This window comes from Myotis lucifugus, unplaced genomic scaffold (genome assembly GCF_000147115.1).
Source record: "Myotis lucifugus unplaced genomic scaffold, Myoluc2.0 scaffold_213, whole genome shotgun sequence".
Classification (NCBI taxonomy): Eukaryota; Metazoa; Chordata; class Mammalia; order Chiroptera; family Vespertilionidae; genus Myotis; species Myotis lucifugus.
In genome coordinates this window covers 905,414-925,717 of record NW_005871261.1, presented here as the reverse complement: position 1 = coordinate 925,717, position 20,304 = coordinate 905,414, and the positions used below count along the sequence as shown (strand labels likewise).

At 40.6% G+C, this 20,304-nt stretch overlaps 2 protein-coding genes and 1 long non-coding RNA gene across 6 annotated transcripts in view; 2 read left to right on the top strand and 1 right to left on the bottom strand.

Moving 5' to 3' along the window:
- HSD17B12 (hydroxysteroid 17-beta dehydrogenase 12) overlaps nt 1–11,187 on the top strand; it is a 123,229-nt gene extending 112,042 nt beyond the window's left edge. The window contains exons 8-11 of the mRNA XM_006097915.3: nt 5,279–5,360; nt 6,870–6,935; nt 9,368–9,517; nt 9,776–11,187. Of these exons, the coding sequence (XP_006097977.1) occupies nt 5,279–5,360; nt 6,870–6,935; nt 9,368–9,517; nt 9,776–9,880 (403 nt within the window). The 3' untranslated portion in view covers nt 9,881–11,187. The remainder of the gene's footprint in view (nt 1–5,278; nt 5,361–6,869; nt 6,936–9,367; nt 9,518–9,775) is intronic.
- On the bottom strand, nt 11,078–20,303 carry LOC106698686. Of its 4 annotated transcripts, none has more exons than XR_002831465.1 (3): nt 20,075–20,303; nt 14,740–14,814; nt 11,078–12,630 (listed from the first exon to the last, which is right to left on the bottom strand). It is a non-coding gene; the product is annotated as an uncharacterized LOC106698686 (long non-coding RNA). The 4 variants fall into 4 exon arrangements; XR_002831464.1 differs by lacking the exon at nt 20,075–20,303 and adding an exon at nt 18,335–20,053; XR_001350058.2 differs by lacking the exon at nt 14,740–14,814.
- The window catches only part of ALKBH3 (alkB homolog 3, alpha-ketoglutaratedependent dioxygenase), a 30,577-nt gene continuing 30,545 nt past the window's right edge, over nt 20,273–20,304 (top strand). Inside the window, exon 1 of the mRNA XM_023761671.1 lies at nt 20,273–20,296. The gene's annotated coding sequence lies outside the window, so the exon portion shown is untranslated. The remainder of the gene's footprint in view (nt 20,297–20,304) is intronic.

The following is a 20,304-nucleotide window of genomic DNA, read 5'->3' as shown; positions in this document are numbered from 1 at the left end:
CAAAGAAAAGGATCCATCCATTCAACAGGCAGTCATTAAGTAAATTTTATCATGGAGTACACAGAAGATTCATTGGATCCTTGCCTTCAAGAAATCAAGTTGATTTTAAATTGAAGTTGAGAAATGATCTGGCGAACGCCATCATAGGCTAGACTGAAACTGACATCGTGGGGTGATTGTGGCACTTGTTAAGAACTAATGAGAAATGTGAGTGGATTTTATGAGACAGTTCTTTTGGTTAGGGGGAGTAACAGCTATATTCACTAGAGTTAAAAGAGTTTCTAGTTGAATTAGTCAAGGTAGGCTAACTATTATAACAGACCACCCCCAAATCTCAGTGGTTTAACACCATAATAGTTGATTTTTCCCTTGCAGCAGAGCCAATATGAGTCAGTGGTAAGGGCTTGCTCTACCTAGTCACTCAGGGTCTCAGGCTCCTTCCATCTAGGGCCTCCCCTCTTCTTCCCTTGGGCCTTGCAGTTCTCTGCTGAGTGCTCTGGATCCAGCTAACAGATGAGGTGAGAGAATAAAAATGGTTTTATGGAGGTTTCATGGTCCAGGCCTGGAAGTGATGTAATCGGTTCTGCCCACATTCCATTGTCCAGAACTCAGTCAGAGGCTGTGTGCCCAAGAGGAAAGAAAAACTCCAATTTACCAGCTCATCTGATAAGCCTTATACATTATAAGTGATTATATTATAGCCTGCACTTTACACTGTCCCCAAATGGCATATTTCCTATGCTTGGTTACCATCGTATTCGTATCTACATTGAGTGAAAGCAGAGTCCTGTATAAAGATCCTTTGTTGTTGTTTTTCCCCCCTTGCACTAATTCTGTCTCTGATGTATGAGATTTTCCAAACCCTCTAGAACTGTAGCCAAAGGCCAACTGACCATCACTAAACAAATATCTGCAATCAAACTAAGGTATTATATTACCATAGAGGTAGAAGGTGCATAATTGCATTATAGAGGAAATTTGCTCTTTCCACTTCCCTGGAATTATAAACATCGGGTACAGCTGGAGCCAGGAGGTGGTTGCCATAACAACCATGGAAAAGCTAAAAATAGCTTCTTTCATACTGTATTGCTTAAGGTGGAATTATGACATGTTATGGTGTTTTAGGACAGGCAGTTCTCTTTCGTGTGGTAAGTGTTTGCAAACTTTCTTCAACAAAGCAATATTTGTACAGTGCTCTTGGATTGCTAGTTCTAATTATCTACCTGACCCCCATGTTCCAGGATTCTCTTCTGACCTAGAACTGTTTTGATATGTTTCTCGGTCTTCTTGAGAGTCTGTTTAGAGAACTGTTTGTACCAAATTCAATGTTATGTTCAAGCTTAGAAATGAAAGCAGTGACCCTCCAAGAGCACACTCAGAAATCGGAATATGAATAATTGTGATAGTCTTTTTTACAGTCTCCCTTGACTGCCATCAAACTCTACATACAGTGAGCCGTCCACATTAGGGTTGACCATGCTCCATTTCTCCACAGCAGCATTTATGCCCCCACCTCTCTCTCCTCACCTGCAGTGTGGGGCAGTGAGGAGGTTCCTGAGGAAGGCAGAAATCGGTGACTTACTTCAGAGGAGACCTATCACTTCCTCTGTGACAATAGTATTTTCCTAGAGCTATGGACAAGGTTACTACAACAGACTGATGGAATAGTGGGGCATGCATAGAAGAATAAAGGGTTGGCATTTTTTTAAATCCAGGTGATAATGGAGGAGAGTGTTGTGATTGGGAATTTCACAGGTCTGAGCGAATTCTATCCATAGGAAGCTATGAATGCACGATGTTGAGTTTTATAGGGTTGAATGAGTTGAACATTTCACTTGTGAGAAGGGCTAGTAATTGAAGAGAACGTGTTTATGGGAAAAGGTACTACCTTATCAGCAGTGGTGTTCTCTGCGCTGTTTCTGAGGTGCTTTAGTTCCAGTAGAGCCTCAGTGATTTGCACCTCTGAGACACCATCATGTGGCTGTTAGCAAGTAAGAAGCGAGATGAATTAAGGATATTGTATCAGAAAATATTACCCGACTTGTTTATTTGGATTATTTGTCATAACAAACTGGAAATGCGCTGAAGCAATGTGAGTCTTCATTATGAACTTCAGCAAATATTCTTAATGTACCTTCCGATCAATCTTAGAATTGTTCCCCAAGTTCCCGGAAAATGAGAGATTAACCAGGGCTTGGTTTTATGTTTGTTTCTGTGTGCAATTAAGTGCAGCCCATTTTGTCCTTCTGCTTGATATAACAGAGTTGTCATGAGTCTGGCTGTGCCATGGAAACTGGCTTGACGTCACTAATTCTGCTTAGATAGAGGATTAGAGCTCAACAAAATAGTTGATTTTAAAGACCAGTCCTCTGTACCTTGCACTCCCAATGTTCATCCCCCATCTCTGCATAAAGAACAGATCCTGCATACAGTACAAGGATTAAGGCAGCTAGACAAGTGTGTTATTTATGATTCAGACAAAACTAAGGTGAATATGATTGTCCTTGGAGAGAAAAAGAGGGGATTTTGTGCTGTCTTGTGTGTGGGTGTGGGAGGAAGGCTCTTGCTAGACAAATTCGTGTGCTTCTTGGTAGCACAGAGTTTTTGTAGAAGGGGTGTATTCCCTGCTGCCATTTTAGTAGGGTTATAGATGCTTTCCTTTTATAAATGCACTTAGGTCTAGTGCATTCTCGCTTTATGTTTGCTTGGTCTTAGGCTTGTTTTGATGTACTTTAGAGTGCAAATATTGTGTTGTGAATAAAGTACTCTCAAATTCTGACTTTTCACTAATTCAAACTAACTCTGCCTCCTGGAAATTTTAATTAGAGTGGAATATTTGGGAAACCAAAATCTCGGTTGACTCAAGGAGTAAACAGTTAAAGAAGCATAAGTGCATGATTGTGACCTATTTGATTATTGGTCTATTGTATTGAAAACAGGAAAGAAGTTTTTGTTATCATTAAGTGAATTTTCTTATGTTGAAATCATTGCTTTGGTGAATAAAGTTTTAAGAGGCCATTTTGGTGAGAACTTATCGCTCTTGTAGCTTCCATTTCTTTGGGATCTGCTCTGAGCTTAAAGGTGGCACCTTCCAATATATCATAAATATATATTATCTCTCTTTTTTTTACAGATGTATTGAGATACATTTCACATACCATAACATCCACTCATTTATAAAGGGTATAATTTGGTGGTTTCTAGTATATCCACAAAGCTATGAGGCCATCACTGCCACCTAATTTCAGAATATTTTCAATACCATCAAAAGATAAAGATATTTTAAGCATCATAAATTGATGCTATATTAAACATCTCCAGTAGTAGAACTGGTTTTTAGTCAATGTTGATCAAAGGAATTTCTCATAAATTAGGTAAAATGAAATTACTGGATAGTCATTGCTAATTCATGGGTTTTTATCTTTTAGTGATTGGCTTCTAACTCCTGCTAGAGACTCTTACCTTAAAATTTAAAAGAAAAGGCTTTTCTGTTGCTGTCAGAGACACGAGCAAAAAATACACAAATGCAAACATAGTCAATAATACTGTAATAACTATGTATGGTGCCAGGTGGGTACTGGAAATATTGAGGGGAACATTTTGTAAAGTTTATGATTATCTTATTACTATGCTATCCACCTGAAACTAATACAAAATAATATTGAATTTTTAAAAAATACAAAAATTATATAATTAAAACATTGACTAAATTCCAACTTTCTTCAAAACCCCAATATGACATTTTCAAATTTGAGATTTGATTTCTGTGACCAAAATGTTAATGGGTTTCACCATTTAGGAAAGTTCGGATTACAGATAAGGACTTCAGTTAAAAAAACAAACAAAAACAAACTTGTCTCCAATGACCCATTAAGCTGAGGATCCAGACTCGGTTTGACGGTTGACATGGCATCTCGCCCAAAGGCTGGCAGATGGACTGGGTGACCTATTGGGATTATTTCCTTTCAGATTTATGTCTAAGGTAATGTAGATGCCATGTAATCATGTTTCTCTGATTATTTTGCATTAAAAAGGCCTATCTAGTCCCTTCTTTTAATATTGAAAAAAATAGCCTGGCCGGTATGGCTCAGTGGTTGAGCATTGACCTATGAACCAGGAGGTCAGGGTTCGATTTCTAGTCAGGACATGTGCCTGGGTTTCGGGCTTGATCCCCAGTAGAGGGCATGCAGGAGGCAGCCAATCAATTACTCTTTCTCTTCATTAATATTTTTTTCTCTCCTCCCATCCTCTCTGAAATCAGTAAAAATATAAGAAAAAATAGGCGTTAGGGGAAGTAAATTCAGACAAAGATAATGAGAAACTGGGTTGAAGGAAAGGAACATGATGTAGAGGACAGAGGTGGGTGAGGTCAGGTTGCCGTAGCTAAAGAAGGGGCCCAACCCCAATGAGAAGAATGGATTTGAGGGGGGAAGAGTTGGTTGTTAAATCTAAAATTCCCCAGATCTTCATTCCACACTTTATCTAACCCACACATGCTTGCTAACAACTCATATATTTACAATATTGCTTTCCTCAAACTACTTTTCATTTATTTGTAGAATTAGTAACTCCTGATAACTTTCTTACTTTTAACTTTAAGTAGTCTCTAAAAGTTACAGTAGAAGCTTTCAAGCTTTGCCTTTGGCTAAAGAATATGGTTTGAGGAGCTATAGTATCACATGTTAGAGTCAACTCTTCATTTAGCACCTGAATATCCAGGGAGGTAGGAGGGCAGGACCTGTCACTCATTTCCAGGTTTTATTAAGTACTGGTTATATGCTCAGACTGTGCTGAGTGTTGTGAGGAAAAGTGAGGACAAAGGCTATGATGTCCAGGAGCTTATGGTTTTGTTGAAGGAGAGAAATATGTGTGTACATAAAATGATTAAATACTACAGTAAGGTAGTATGTGATGGGATGCCAAAATAAAAGCATGCAAGGAGTGTAAGAGTGTTTCTATAAGTGAGAATTCTTGGTGCTGTGGGTAGAGAAGGCCTCAGAGGGTGGAGATCAACTCCAGGACACTGTAGATCTGATCCAGTCATGCCCCAGATTACAAAGACTGAGAAATGAGCTAATTGCAAACAAGAGCTATTTTTAGTTGATTGAGTTATGCCTCATTCACTGACCAAGCATATCACATGTTGATGACAGGCAAGGAAAGACGTGTGTTAGAAAAACAGCGAGGTCATTCTGTTTCAAACCTGTATCTCCAACTGTAATTTACAAACAGTTGTGTGAATGATTTCGTTCTGTTTATGGAACATTTTCCTCTTTAGATCTAAAGGCGTGATTCTGAACATCTCCTCCGCCAGTGGCATGGGCCCAGTTCCACTGCTGACCATCTACTCTGCAACCAAGGTGAACAATTTTTTAGTAAATCTTGTTGGAATGAGAATGAGGAATTATTTTTAATCTCAGTTTTATCTCAGAGAAGAGAAGGAAAATACCCTCCACTGGTTTCAGGGGAGCCAGAGCCAATGAGAACTGATTGGTATCAACTTTATAAACAGGACACCAAGATCTCAGATCCACAGATGGTATTTTTCCTCCCACTAAATTACTGCTGTTAAAATTGAGTTTGAACTTTCCAGAGAAAGTTGGCCTAGCTCAGTCGATCAGAACATAATGTTAATGAATATAAGATCGGGGATTTGATTCATGAATAAGTCACCTTCATACAGCATTGGTTCAAGTAGGCAGAGCTGAGTAGAAGGGATTGCAGCCAGTCAGCACTTAAATACACATAGTAGGCACAAGATAGACTGTGAGTATTTTGACACATTATTCAGAATTCACAGATATTTCTTGTCACTTCTGGAATGAGAGGAGAATTTTCCAGATATCATAATTTTATATTCCACCATTCACCTCTTCATGTAACTACTAGGAAGATAATTTAGAATGCATTTCCTATTGCCTGCAGGTCAATAGCACCATCTGCATATACATTGTTGAGGCAAAAGGGTACATCTCTGAAATGGGAATGCCTGCTGAGGTGCTGAAATTAAGTAAACTTTTAGGGGGAAATGAGCAAAATATAATACATAATAAGAACTCGCCATAGATCAGGGAAGGAAAAGAGCAATACACCTTCCTTCCTTTTCACTTGGCTTTGTGTCCACTGGAAAAACGTAAACAGCAACTACTGTTTTCTGTGCAATCTGCTTGCTTTCTATGGCTCTGAAACACACAGTGGGCATGTGTATGGTGAGCGCCAGGTGTTTGGAAGTGATCGGTGAACTCCAACTGCTTACCTGTTCTGCTCCATGGACACAAGACTAATTATTGGGGTCCTAGTAGAGTCATTATTAAGACTTTGCATTTTAAGCCTGAGGCTGAGTTCACATTTGAAAAGTGGTCCTGTGCATTGTATTTCACAGGCAGATATGAAGTCGTGCTGTTACAAGAAGATGGGCTGTCAGGTTCATCTCTACACTTCCTGGACCCCACAGGGCCAAGAGGATGCTTGTTCTTTTCTTCTCTTTATTGACAGAATCCCCATAGAACAGAGTTGAACAGAATTTATATTGTTTCTGTTTGAATGGCAAGTAGGGAGGAGGACTGCATCCTTTGTTGTATAATCAAACATTTCTTCTTTCTCAAAAAAGAAAAGAGCCTTTTCCAGTTAAATCAAAATTTCATCTAGATATTATATTTGGTGAGAGAATAATTTAGTGGCAGATAAAAATGACTTGAGGGCTTGAGGTGTTTGTCTGAGGTCTCTTCTGCATTCTTTTTGAAATAAAAAGAATGATTAGAAGCTATAGTGCTAACTGGGATAGTTTATTATTTTTGTGTCGGTGGCTACAAATCAGACAGATTGATGTGATGTGTGTGTGTTTTCTTCTCACTCCCACCCCCTCCCAGGCTTTTGTAGATTTCTTCTCTCAGTGCATCCATGAGGAATATAAGAGCAAGGGCATCTTTGTGCAGGTGAGTAGAGTTTGTTTCAGTTAAGTGTTCCTGTTTTTGTGTGGTTTCCACAGCAACTGTTGCTGTCTTGGTAACGAAAGAAAATCACTTTCCTAAGTAAGTGAATGTGATGTTAGCACACAATTAAAGACATGTGTTGTTGTTTTTTTTTTTCTTTATGTACTTCAAGTCTAGATTTAAAAAAATTATTCCTTAGAATTTTTAAGTCAGGATGCCTGGAGTAGAACTACATGTAGTGTAAACAGTTGAAGCATAATTATTGTAAGTTCTTAAGATTTTATTTAGAGAGAATTAGACTATTAATATCTCTTAGCTGCCAGGTATATAAGGTGTGCCGTGACTGTTCCAATGCTACTGTGTAATAACCACAGAGAGGGTCAAGAACTGAACAGAATTGACTTTTACTAGAGCAAGGATGACAGCAAACACCAGGGTGATGTAGATACAGTAGTGATTTTTTTAAATATATATTTTACTGATTTTTAGAGAGGAAGGGAGAGGGAGAGAGAGATAGAAACATCAATGATGAGAATCATTGATTGGCTGCCTCCTGCACGCCCCCTACTGGGGATCGAGCCTGCAACCCAGGCATGTGCCCTTGGCTGGAATCGAACCTGGGACCCTTCAGTCCACAGACCGACAAGCTCTATCCATTGAGCCAAACCAGCTAGGGCAGTAGTGATTTTTAACAGTTTAAAAATTAAGGTAAAATATACGTAACAAAAAACAACATTCACCAATTTTTAAGTATTTAGTTTAGTGGCATTAAATACATTTGCATCATTGGGTAAGCATCACCACCATCCATCTCCAGAATTTTTTTCATCTTCCCAAACTGAAACTGTACCCATTTAACATGTACTCCCCGTTCCCTCCTCCCCCCAGCCCTTGCCAGGCACCATTCTACTTTTTGTCTTTCTGAATTTGACTATGCTACGTACTTCATATGAGTAGAATCATACAGTATTTGTCCTTTTGGGACTGGCTTTTTTCACTTAGCATAGTGTCTTCCAGGTTCATCCGTGTTGCAGCAGGTATCAGAATTTCTTTTTAAAGCTGGATAATATTCCATTGTATGGATGTACCACATCATGTTTATCTATTCAGCTGACTTTATTTTTATTTTTCCCTAATAATGAATGATGAATTATGTAATTTTGTCTCCTGTGCTGCTCAGCCTTCCTCCTGCCACTGCTTCACACACACCTGATATATGGACCATACTGAACTACTTACGATTCTCTGAGGACATTGCACTTTCCTGTGCCCTTGCTGTTCCCAGGACCCAAAATGTTCTTCCCTGTTTGTTTACCTGGCAAACTCTTCCACTTCGTTTAAGACTCAGCTCAAAAGTTATTTCATCTCTGACTCCCTCCTTCCTCTACCAGGCCATGTTAAGCGCCTTGATTTGAAACCATTGTGGAGATAAATGAATGCCCTTTCCAGAATAGAATGTACACTTCTTAGCTGGGAAAATGTGACTTGGAATTTCTGGGCATGCCTCTGTCTCCTCTTCTCCACCTCCAGATGGGTTAGCTGAGTGAGGAGTTAACTTGTGGCGCCATCAAGTGGTTTGGCCAGGCAGTGTGACTTAATTCTGATCTAAATAGTCCAATTTATGCAGATACAGATATGTAAAGGGGGTGGGGTTGTTATAATATAACTAAGTAATTGGGAAATACGAGATCATCTTTGTCTTGAGAAGCTGAACACTTTAGAAGCTTGTGGTCTATATATGCAAACAGTTTTTTAATCCTCACTCTTTTTGTAACCAGGAAGCCTGAGGCATAGCACTGTGAATGGTTTGCTTACGTTCTCCTACTTATTAATAGCAAAGTTTATAGATCTCAGAAGCAGTTGTACACCTGAAATTTATATAATGTTGTTAATCAGTGTTATCCTAATAAATTAAAACTCAGAAGCAAAATGGTAAGAAACTAAGGAAGAAAAGTGGTGGTAGCCAAAGGCTGAGAACGAGAAATGATTATTGTAGAGGGACCAAAGCTGATAGGACAAGCTCAATTGACCAAAAATTATAGGGAAAAGTGTTATCTCTTTATAAGGGTAAAATGTCAAAAATCTCTTCCTTGGTGGTTCTGTAAATGTTTAGTCGGAGCAGAATCTCTGCTCTTTAGGCTTCTGTGATGCCTTATTTTAAAGGTTCAAAAAGGTACACTTCTGCTGTTTTTAAGACTTTCTTGTCTCAAATTCTGCTTCATTGAGAGATTGACTTATTCGTTTGCTTTGTGCTGCCGTGTGTCTGTCAAGCTGGCTTTAGAGAGAGGCTTCTCTTTTTCTCTCTCTAATGGTGCAAACTTTATATTTCATCAGAATGTTTCTGTCACAGAGCAGTCAAGCATCATTGTGAATTCGGAGTTTGTGGCCTTCCTAATCAATGGCATGTTTTTTTCTGGGGGGTGTTGCCTTTCTAGAGTGTCCTGCCCTTCTTTGTAGCTACGAAACTGGCTAAAATCCGGAAACCATCTTTGACTGTACCCTCTTCAGAGGCATATGTGAAGTCGGCGTTGAAAACAGTGGGGTTGAAAACCCGAACCAATGGATACCCGATCCATTCTCTTATGGTAGGTAGATTTCTAAGTCCCAAATCAGCACTTAGGTGGTTTTTTTTCCCCTCCATTGAGCCACAAAATAATGTGCTAAATTAACATATATATATTGGCTAGACTTACTAATGAGTCATCCGTGTTTTATTTTAAAACCCAAGAACTCTAAAATCTACCTATAAGTTAAAAAAAATTATAGTAAAACATAAGATCACGTGTTTTAATTTAGCTCAAACTGTAGGCTGTAATTACATATCTCCCCATTTCTTTTCCTAGGGTACAATTGTCTGCATGCTGCCTCCTTCGTTAAATTTGAAGCTGGCCATGCATATGGGCAAGTCCACTCGGGCTCGCTATCTGAAGAAAGCCAAGAAGAACTAAGCGTTGATAACTGCTCTGCGTAGCTCGGCCAGATGCTCCAGCCTCCACACGCTCCCCGCGGGCCACCCACCCAGCTCCCAAATCTTCAGGCGTTTTAATAGTTACTAATAAGGCTGAATGTGGCCATAATCAGGAAGGAAGCAGGAACTCCTGACATGTATTCTGGATGCTACCAGCAGCAGTTATTGTGTAGTTTAATATAAATGCTCATATCAATTGGATGTAGAACTAATATTAACAAGAACAACTTAATGGGAAGGAGCACAAGTTCAGCAAATCACAGAAGGATAGAGTCGGGCATAAGGCCCAGCAGTTTCATCTGGCCCAAAGTGTCAATGACGACTCTTGTATCTTCTCTGAAACATACTTTAAAAAGTCATGGCCAGCTACTCATTCTTGTTTTTAATAGTTTGAGGGACTGGAGATGAATGGATTTACACGGGGAGGACACACTGCAGCTTGCATAGTTCTTTGTAAGCTTTTCTAAAGGCCTGTCCCTGTTTGTATGTTATATGGAACTATCTTTTTCCAAGCAGCTAATGACAAAAATAATTTGGAGGTTTTTTTACACGTGAAGCCTATAAAAATATGCTTTCCTCTAATATTTCTTCTCAGTTTAAATGTATGTAGCTACTTTAAGGTGTATGGTATGATTTACAAAGGTAAATGGGCCAAAATGTACACTGAGCCAGCCAGCCACCTGTGGTGCCACTAAAACCCTGCCCAGGAAAGTGGCCTGGTGGACCCGAGGCCTGGTTTCTGTGCTTCAATAATACTGCTTACATATGTGACAGAGGCTATTCCTAGAACAGCAGTGACATCAGAGAAGTGACCTTGCACTTTGAGATTAGTACCCTATAGATACTGATATAACTAGTCTTAATGAAAGGTGATAGAACTGTGGTGTTGATTAAAAATATATTTCTTTAGTGCTTGAAATTAAGGCCATTGTTACACTGGCTTAATATAAATTAAGGCTTACTTTTATCCTGCTATATAACTTGTTTGGGGAAATTGCTAAGCAATAATTCAATGTTGTGAGACATGTCATCTAAAAAGGTAGACCTTCTCCTAGGCTGTGATTCCAAGGCTGAGTTTTAAGCACCAATAAATTAGCACAAAAATTTTTAATTGGGGTATTTAAGTGTTTCTAGATTTTAATTTTATCAGCTAAGGATATAAAAACAGAAAACCAAATTACCATCGTTATATAAAAGACATTTAATAGCATACAAAAAGTGGAAAGAACATCATCTCAGAATAAGGAATACTCATTTAAATGGAATAAAGGCAGCTTTTTTGAAAAACATTGTCTTTTTCTTTCATTTTGTTGACACCACAATGACCTGGGCAATATTTCATTTGCCTTCACACGCTGGTTGGTTGGTTGATGGTTATCATGTAGTTATTGCTGGAAAGTTGGCAGAGAGGGGAGGGATTGGCTTACAGGTATACAAAATATTTTTCCTTTTACCCCAGTTGGAAAATGGTTATATTCTGACTAGGAAATCCCTTAGCAATCTCAAAACTTCTGAGCTACGGCTTTGATTTCTTCAACTTAGCGAAATTCCTCGTGTATTTGACACTCAAGGTTGAAGAGGATGAAATGAAAATCTATGTTTCCAGACACATGAAAAGAAAAATTGTACTAAAAGAGAAACATATTCTTAAAACCTTCAACATGGTAAAGCATAAATTTGAGACTTATTCTCTATTGACTTGATTGTCTGATATGTGCTGGGTAAGCTTTGAACCCAAAATGCACAGAGTAGGAGACAGTATTGGTTATTTATGTAGAGTAAGCTCTCCTTACAACATAGGAAGCAAATTTCAATTTATTGTTTTCTCGTTGCCCTTTCAGTGGAATAGCATGGGGGGAATTATCCTGCACACATAATGGTATGTGCTGTTCTGACCTGTCCTTGTGTCAGTCCCACGTACACTGGGAATAAATAAGTAAATGCTACGGGTGATATTATTAGTCTCCTTTTCCTCAAATGCGGTCCTGCCCTAAAGAGATGAATTCTGATTTTTCATTTAATATTTATTGCATTGAAATAGAACTGAACTTTATACAGAGTGAACATTAATTCCGATACCAATACATATGGTGCTGATTCAATGTGGAGGAAAAGATTTATTGTGATAATACCTGGTGAGAATGAAATGAGCTTAAGTAGTACTATAATTCCCTCAGTCTGTTGACATAAAAAATTACCCGAGATTTAGGTGATCCTGGATTCTGCTACTTTGCTCTGTAGTTTTCCAGGGTCAAAACAAAGTATTGGAGCTTTATTATTGAATATGTTGGAAACTAAATTTTAAGGACTCACAACTTTGTGACATTCTAATATTTCTAGATTGGCATGTTTATGTCACCCATGCTGCAAAGCACATACATATAGACAGACTTTAAATTCCCTGTGGAAATGTAGATGTTCTTTCTACTGAGATGTGGATGAAGACATCTAGAAGTGGGACACGTGTCTAACATGAACACATATTACAGTGTTGTCTACTCTCCTTGTATGCGTGTCATTGAAAAATAAGCAACCTGGGTCCTACCAAAGGTGATCCTGAAAGGATATAAGCAAGCTTGTCTTCCTTGTTACAAAAGCTTCCGGGCAGGCGTACCACTGTGTGTGTTGATGGGAGTGTCAGTCACGTGCCATGGACTCTTCTGGATGCCGGAGAAACTGCAGCAAGCACAGCAGACAAACCTTCTTGCCCGGATACTGCTTACATTTGAGCTGGGAGAAGGAGAGGGAGCAAAGGAGGGAAACAGAGGATAAGCAGAAAGAATAATATTAATGTAGCCTGAGTGCCACATGAAGCGGGGCTAGGAGGATGGGGAACCGGTGTGTGTTGGGGTGAGAGGCTTGTGATTATAAGGTACTCGGAGCAGGTTTCAGTGAGGGGTGGCCTTTGAACAGTCTTGAGCAAGCCATTCAGTGACCCGAGGGAAGGGCATTTCAGGAAGGAGAGCATGCCTGGTATGTTCCAAGAAGGGCTAGGAGTATGTACATATTGAAGTATATATTAGGTGATGTGTCTCCTGGAGATTTCAGAGATCTTGCTTTAGTTTAATTATGACTTTCCAGAATTAAATCACCTTTCCATTCTTGGTCATGTTTCACCATCTTTGCACACTGTGGGATGCAGTTTGTTGGTATTTCATTTGGAATTTTTGCATTTATATTTTGGAAATTGTGTTTTTATATGAAGATTATAACTTCATTAAATGAGCTGGGAAGTGTTGCCTACTTTACTATTCTCTGGAAGATTCTGTAAAAGAGCGGAACAATCTTTTCCTTGAAAGTAAATAAGAACCATCTGGCCCTACTATTTATTCATGAGAAAATTTTAAATTACTGATTGTCTTAATGATAATAAGAATACTCAGGGTTTCTATTTTTTCAGTCAATTTAGAAAACAAAAGTTTTTTCTAAGCATTTAGTTATTTCTTTCCAAATTTATTAGCATAAAGTAACTCAAGAACTATTCTTGTTTTTAAGCCTCTGCTGGATATGTACTTATATTTCCTTTTCTAATATTATTTGTGCTCCTCACTTTCTTTTCCTTGCCATTTTGTCAGAAGTTTGTCTATTGTTGTTTTTTAAATATACATATTGATTTCAGAGAGGAAGGGAGAGGGAAAGATAGAAACATCAATGATGAGAGAGAATCATCTATTGGCTGCCTCCTACACGTCCCCTACTGGGGATCAAGCCCACAACCTGTGCATGTGCCCTGACTGGGAATTTAACCAAAACCAAACCATGATCTCCTGGTTCATAGGTCTACACTCAAACACTGAACCACACTGGCTGGGCTACTTATTAATGTTTTGTGTTTTTTTTTTAAAGAACCAACTTTTGGCTTTGTTGATCCCCTCTGCTCTTTTCTTTTTATGTCCTGCTTTCTGTTATTTTTCTTATTCATAATTTGGGCATGTAATTCATTCATGCTCAATTTTTTCCCCTATTTTTACATTAATGTCTACGGCTCTAAATTTATTTGATGATCTTTTGCTATATCCCACAATTGTGTGTGTGCACACAAAAAAGCACATACACACATTCTTTTTCAGGGCTAATATTTAAAAATTTACATTATGATTTCCTTGAACTATGAATTATTTAGAAACGGTTTTTAGCAGCACAAAATTAAGTTTTTAAAAGCACGAATTTAAATTTTACAAATGTATTTTAAACAAAATTTGTATTGGTGTTTCCATTAATAAGAATTTCACACTATGTGCATTCTGATGCGATGGACTGAAGATACATCATTTATGTGGTATTCCTGCCACAATATATAACCTGAACCTAACCAAGACGAAATGTCAGAAAAAACTAAATTGAGGGATATTTCACAGAATAACCAGCCTATACTTATCAAACATTTCAGATTAAAGAAAACTAAAGAAATCTGAAAAGTAAATGTAATGCATGATCTTGGGTTGGGATCCTGGTTGAGAAAAAAAGTTTTTGTTGTTTTTTTTATTACTCCCTATTTTTAGAAATTTTATGAGACTTACTTTATGGCCAGGTATAGACAAAATTCTAAGTGTACCATACGTGCTTAGAAAATATTTCTGTTAGAGGCCCAGTGCACAAAATTCCTGAAATGGGGGGGGGAGTTTCCCCTCAGCCCAGCCTGCGCCCTCTCGCAGTCCGGGACCCGAGGGATGTCCACCTGCCGGCTTTAGGCCCAATCCCCCCAGCCTAATTTCCTGATTTCTATGTTTTTGTGGCCTAGGATTTTGTTTTTAAACCCCATAAATTCCCTGTTTTCATTATTTTATACTATCATGCTTTTTTAAAATAAATTATACATTTATCAATTTGTTTACGTACCTCTCTTGCATGTCAGATCTTCCTTCTGATGCATGTCGCAGTTTAATTGAAACCGTTACTTTTTCTCTGTTGGTGCTATATTGAATGAGTAAAGGTGTGATTTAGAACTGATGGCATCTAACGGTTAATGAAATACCTCCTCAGTCACTGACTTCTGGCTTCCGTTGTTGGTGTTCAGAAGTCAGTGTCAGTACAGCATTCTTTTATAGGTAGACATAACTCTGGCCACATTTAAGATATCTTTGGCTTTGTGTTCCTTAGTATCATGACAGTGTATTTAAGTGTAGAATTTAAAAAATGTATCCTACTTGGTTTATACTATGCTTTCTGTGCGTAAGAATACATGTCTTTGGTCTTTTCTGAAAAATTCTCATTGCCTTCGAGTCTCTAGTTATAAATGTCCTATCTTCATTCTGTCTCATAACCTTTCTCACATTTTCCACCTCTCGTTTCCCAAGCTGCATATTGTGCAATTTGTTTCTAGTTCCTTAATTCTCTCTTCATATATTTTTATCTTCTGTTAAAGCAAGTCACTGCTGTTTTCATTTTTACATGTTTTAGTCCAGCGGTCGCCAACTGGTGGTCTGTGGACCACTGGTGGTCTGTGAGGTCCGAAAGGTTGGCGATGCTGTTTTAGTTGGGTTCTTGTTTAAATCTGCCTGGTCATTCTTGATAGTTTCATAATGGTTGCTCATTTTTCAAATTCAGTTTTAAAATTTTATGGAGGTATTGCACACATGGGCATTTTATATTCCATATCTGGTGATTCTCATAATCTGAAATTCTTAGGAGTCTAAATCTATTGGTTGTATTTCTCCAGACTCTCATTCAAAGTGGTTTATTTTCTTTTGTGTTGGTATTTTTAAAAAAATATATTTTATTGATTTTTTACAGAGAGGAGGGGAGAGGGATAGAGAGTTAGAAACATCGATGAGAGAGAAACATCGATCAGCTGCCCCCCACACACTCCCCACTGAGGATGTGCCTGCAACCAAGGTACATGCCCTTGACTGGAATCGAACCTGGGATCCTTCAGTCCGCAGGCCGATGCTCTATCCACTGAGCCAAACCGGTCAGGGCATTGTGTTGGTATTTTTATTTTGAAATTCTATTTGATTGATTTTAATCTGGAGAGAGTCCTGAGGGCTAAATTGGGATGTTCCTCTTCAGAGATAAATTTTTTGCTTCTGTCTGTTGGCAGCCTGGGAACTTTACCAACCCGACAACCCTCTCACTCCACTGGAGGTACCTGACTCCATGCAGGAGTCCCAGGCTCAGTTCTCACACCTTGTAATGATTCCGAGTCACTCTCCTGCTCCAAATGCTGGTCCTGTGTTTCCCCCAAGGAGCAACCACTGATTTCTTATTTTCTTACTGCTAACTGCTTCTAGCTCTGATTTCATTTTCTTACACTTTTTTCACCCCTTTGGTTTGGTTTATTGTTTTGCTCTTGGAGATATTATTTTTTATAACTCTAGCCTTGCATTAAATTTTATAGAGTAGTTACAGATTCATTTTGTGGGAGTTTGGGTACTTGTTTTACATTTCTTCTAGGTAGGAATTCAGTATCATGTAAGCTAATCGATATATGATAGAACAAAGGGAAAATTTTTAATTTCTGCAGAGAGCAGAGGAGCCATACACACAACTTCAAGCTAGCATTCACAGGGACTTTGTGGCCACTCTTTATGTTTGTTCTAGTTTAGCCAGAATTGAGTTGTATTATTCAGCCGTACTGCCAGGAGCCTCTATTAAGTTTTCCATCTTTTTTTCTCTCTGTGTTTGGATATTTTCTATTAATTGTCTTTCTTAATAGATTGTATATTTAACTTCTGTTTTAGATTTACAGGAAAATTGAGCAGAAAGTACAGAGAATTCCCATATTCCATTCTGTATTATACTGCTACCAACCCTTCACTTTTGAAGTCATTGAAAAACAAAAACAAAAAACAAACACCAGCTATGTGGTCCCAGGAGATGGCTCCATATATCATTCCAGGAATAGTCCTGTCTTTCCTAATGAGCTCTCACTCTGCCATGTATTTGCATTTGCAGTGGGATGATGGCATCAGGGTTCAGTTTATCCTTTTGTAAACGGGGGCTAATATTTATACACCTACATCATAAGGTCGTTCTGAAAATCAGATCAGCATGTAAGTAATTAGCATAGCATTTGGCAAGCAAGACACTCTCAATAAATGTTAAGTGTTTTATTTGCCATTTTTTTATCATTAAGAATGAGTCGATAAAATGTTGCCTGCTCGTTTTCAGGGGTAATGTAACCATCAGAATACCTTGGGGCCTTCTGAATGCCAAATACTTTAGAGCCTTGGCATAGCTCTCTGTTCGCCATAAAGCCTTCGTTGATGACTGTAACCTCTAGTGATCTCTCCCGTCCCAGATTTTTGTCTGCTCTCCACAATTCCACACCCAAGTAGGCTGTTCTTTAATTGAGCCTCACATGGTTTACACTGCGGTTTCTGGAAGACTTTATCTCTGGCAGCGTCTGCAGTCGTGCTGGGCAGGGAGCAGGAGGAGTTCCTGAGTGGAGTCTGGGAAGCATCCTCTCTGTGCGTTGTTTAAAGTCGGCCAAGACTTGAAAGGCTCCACACAAACACGCTGCGGAGTTGGCAGGTTCCTGTCCCACCCTCCCTCCTCAAGCTGGGAACCGCTGAGCCTTGGGCCGTGAGACACGGGCTGGGAACTTCCCTCTGCAACACCTTCACAGAGAGCTATTAGCTTGACGTGCCATTATTTTCCTGGGATTGGGTTTTCTCAGGAATTCAGCAGCAGGCGCTCCACAAGTGGCACATGATTCAAACAGGGAACACTGGGCAAGAGTCTGCTGTGAAAATAGGCAACTGAAAGTAGGCTGCAGTGTGTGACTCGCCCAGAGTCACTTCTAAGAGCTACCGACACGTAAAATATTGATCAGTTTTGCCATCCGGGGGATGAGATAACTGCGGAGTGGAAAAGGGATCACCTGGAGAAGGCAGGCAGCCGGAAAAGGCAGAACTCTTGAAGGTTCTTCCAAGTTGAAACCAGGCACTGTTAAAAATGCCAAAAGCAGGGTTCTGCCCCACACGTGCTGACGCAGAATCTTGATGGGGCCTAAAATCTTCCGTTTTTATAGGCATTCCCCCCAGTGACTCTGCAGATGGTCTTCCCACCATGTGCTGAGAAACACGGGTTTCAGAGGAGAGGAACGGCAACTGGGCCAGCAAAACCTACTGGGACTTCAGGAGGGAGGTCTCAGCTAAGGAACCCGAGAGTGGCGCTAGAGCAAAGGGCCCAAATCAGAGGCAAACCAGTTACTTGCAGTTTAAGGCCAACCCGGGGGCAGTCGCTTGCTAGCCCTGATGTCATGATCATACTGAAAGTCAGGACTCAAATAGACAGAAACTATATAGTAACTCAAACAGGAATAAAATAAAGAATTATTTACCATCATAAGAAATTACCTACAGGGGAAAAGGGAAACTCCAAAAATACCGACATACTAGATAGAGCAGCCACTTAAAAGTACCTCTAGGTGGGTCTACCTCTAGGTCAAGGCAGAATACAAGGGAACGCACAAAGCCGGAAGCACCCTCACCTGCCAGGAAGCACAGACCAAGGCTGTATTTTTCAAGTCATCTGCTCCAGGTGAGGGTTGCACAGGGTTTCCAAGTGTCCTCAGATAAAGAAGGGCAAGCTACTTCCACCACCAAGGGAGGCTCAGGGTGACTTGGATGTTCAAGGTCGTCACTTTCATCCGGGCCCAAGCATAAGTGCCTGCTTCAAGTTTTGGGATCCCATTCCTTCCCAGTCAATGCCTTAACCTCACAAGAGAAACTTAACAAGGCTCTAAATTCAACTAACACTGAGATTCAGCCCACAGAGAGCTGCCAAACACGGCTAGCCACCAGGCATTGCAAAGCCAGCTGAGACCGCACACTGGAATCAGGAAGAGCCCTTTCCTCCTCTATGTCCCTCCAGCGCCCTCTACTGATGAAACTGAACACCCGGCCGGACGGAGAAGGAGACCTGTTCCAGGACTGCGAGCAGGTCAGTGAAGGATGGGTTTGGACTGGAGAATCAGTAAGAATTGGCAACGCACCTCACTTTCATCCCTTCTCCATGGCCACCCCTAACTGAAACAAATCCTGCAAATAGAAATGAGGCAACCCAGGATGCCAGGCTGCATCAAGAGCATCTTTCTAATAGTACATACTCACATGGATCTAGGATGATCACCACTTTGCCCAGGACTGCCCTGGCTTTAGCACTTATAAAGCCCTGCATCCTGGAAAAACCCCCAGTCCCAGATAAACTAGAACAATTGGTCACCCTACATGTGTCCAAAAGGTTTCCAAATGTTCTGTGTATCAGAATCACCTTGGGCACTTGGTAAAAATACAAGCGAGTCTGTTAAAGATGCAGTTATTGTAGATGCAAGCGGGCTATGCATTAATTTTTGAGAAGTGTTCTACTCGGAGAGCACTACTTCTAGGGACTCCTCAATCCAGACTTCTTTGTTTCTGTTCCAAAACTATTAACCATCAAAAAAGAAAGAAATGACATCCTTTGGAAGATACAGCCAAGGTTCCTGAGCCAGAAGCAGACACTGACAAATTACTAGTTGATGGGGGTGTGGTCTAAACATTTCCTCTCCTTTCAGCTCCAGGCTAAATTGTTTCTCCGTCAGTGTTACAAGTTATAACAAATAGTGGATGCTGTGAAAATCAGATACATTGATAGGGTATACTGAACTTCCTGCAGGTAAGCAGTATGAGGCTTATTCTAAAGACTTACAGTGACTCCGCTTCGGTAGATCTTAAAGAATCACTTGCCCTGGCCGGTGTGGCTCCGTTGGCTGGAGCGTCCTCCCGTGAACCCAAAGGCTATTGGTTGATTCCCAGTCAGGGCACACGCCTAGGTTTCCGGTTCCATCCCTGGTCTGGACGCACAGGAGGTGGTGCGAGAATCATTCACTGATCGGCTGCCTCCTGCACGCCCCCCACTGGAGATGGAGCCCGCAACCCCGGCATGTTCCCTAACCGGAAACCAACCTGGTTCACAGATCGATGCTCAAGCACCGAGCAAGGCGGGCTGGGCAAAATTCAAATCCTTTTGCTTGGCACCTGTCCCCCAACTCCCTCGCCTTCCCTCTAGCTGGGCGGGAAAAGGGGCTTGGACGCCTCCAATAGGCGGAGCTGGGGGGGTGGTCTCCAGAGGGGCCTTGGCCTCGGAAACACGTCCTCATTCCCACCTTCGCCACATCCGGGCACCTCGCGGGGATCCCGCTAACCCTCCAACCCCGTGTTCCCCTCCAACCCGGCCCTCCCTTCGGCACCATCAGATACGCGGCCCTCCCGGAGCCAGGAACGCGGAGCAGCCCGGACGCCAGGTGCTGGCGCCGGAAGCGGCGGCGGCGCTAGTGCCTGACGCCACGGCCTGTGATTGGGAGTTGCTGGGGTCGGTGCTGCACTCTTAAGGTTCCCCGGGCGGCCGGCGGCGAAGCAGGTCCAGACTGAGCGTTGTTTCCAGCGCGGAGCGCGCCCGGCTCCGCCGGCAGGTGCAGCC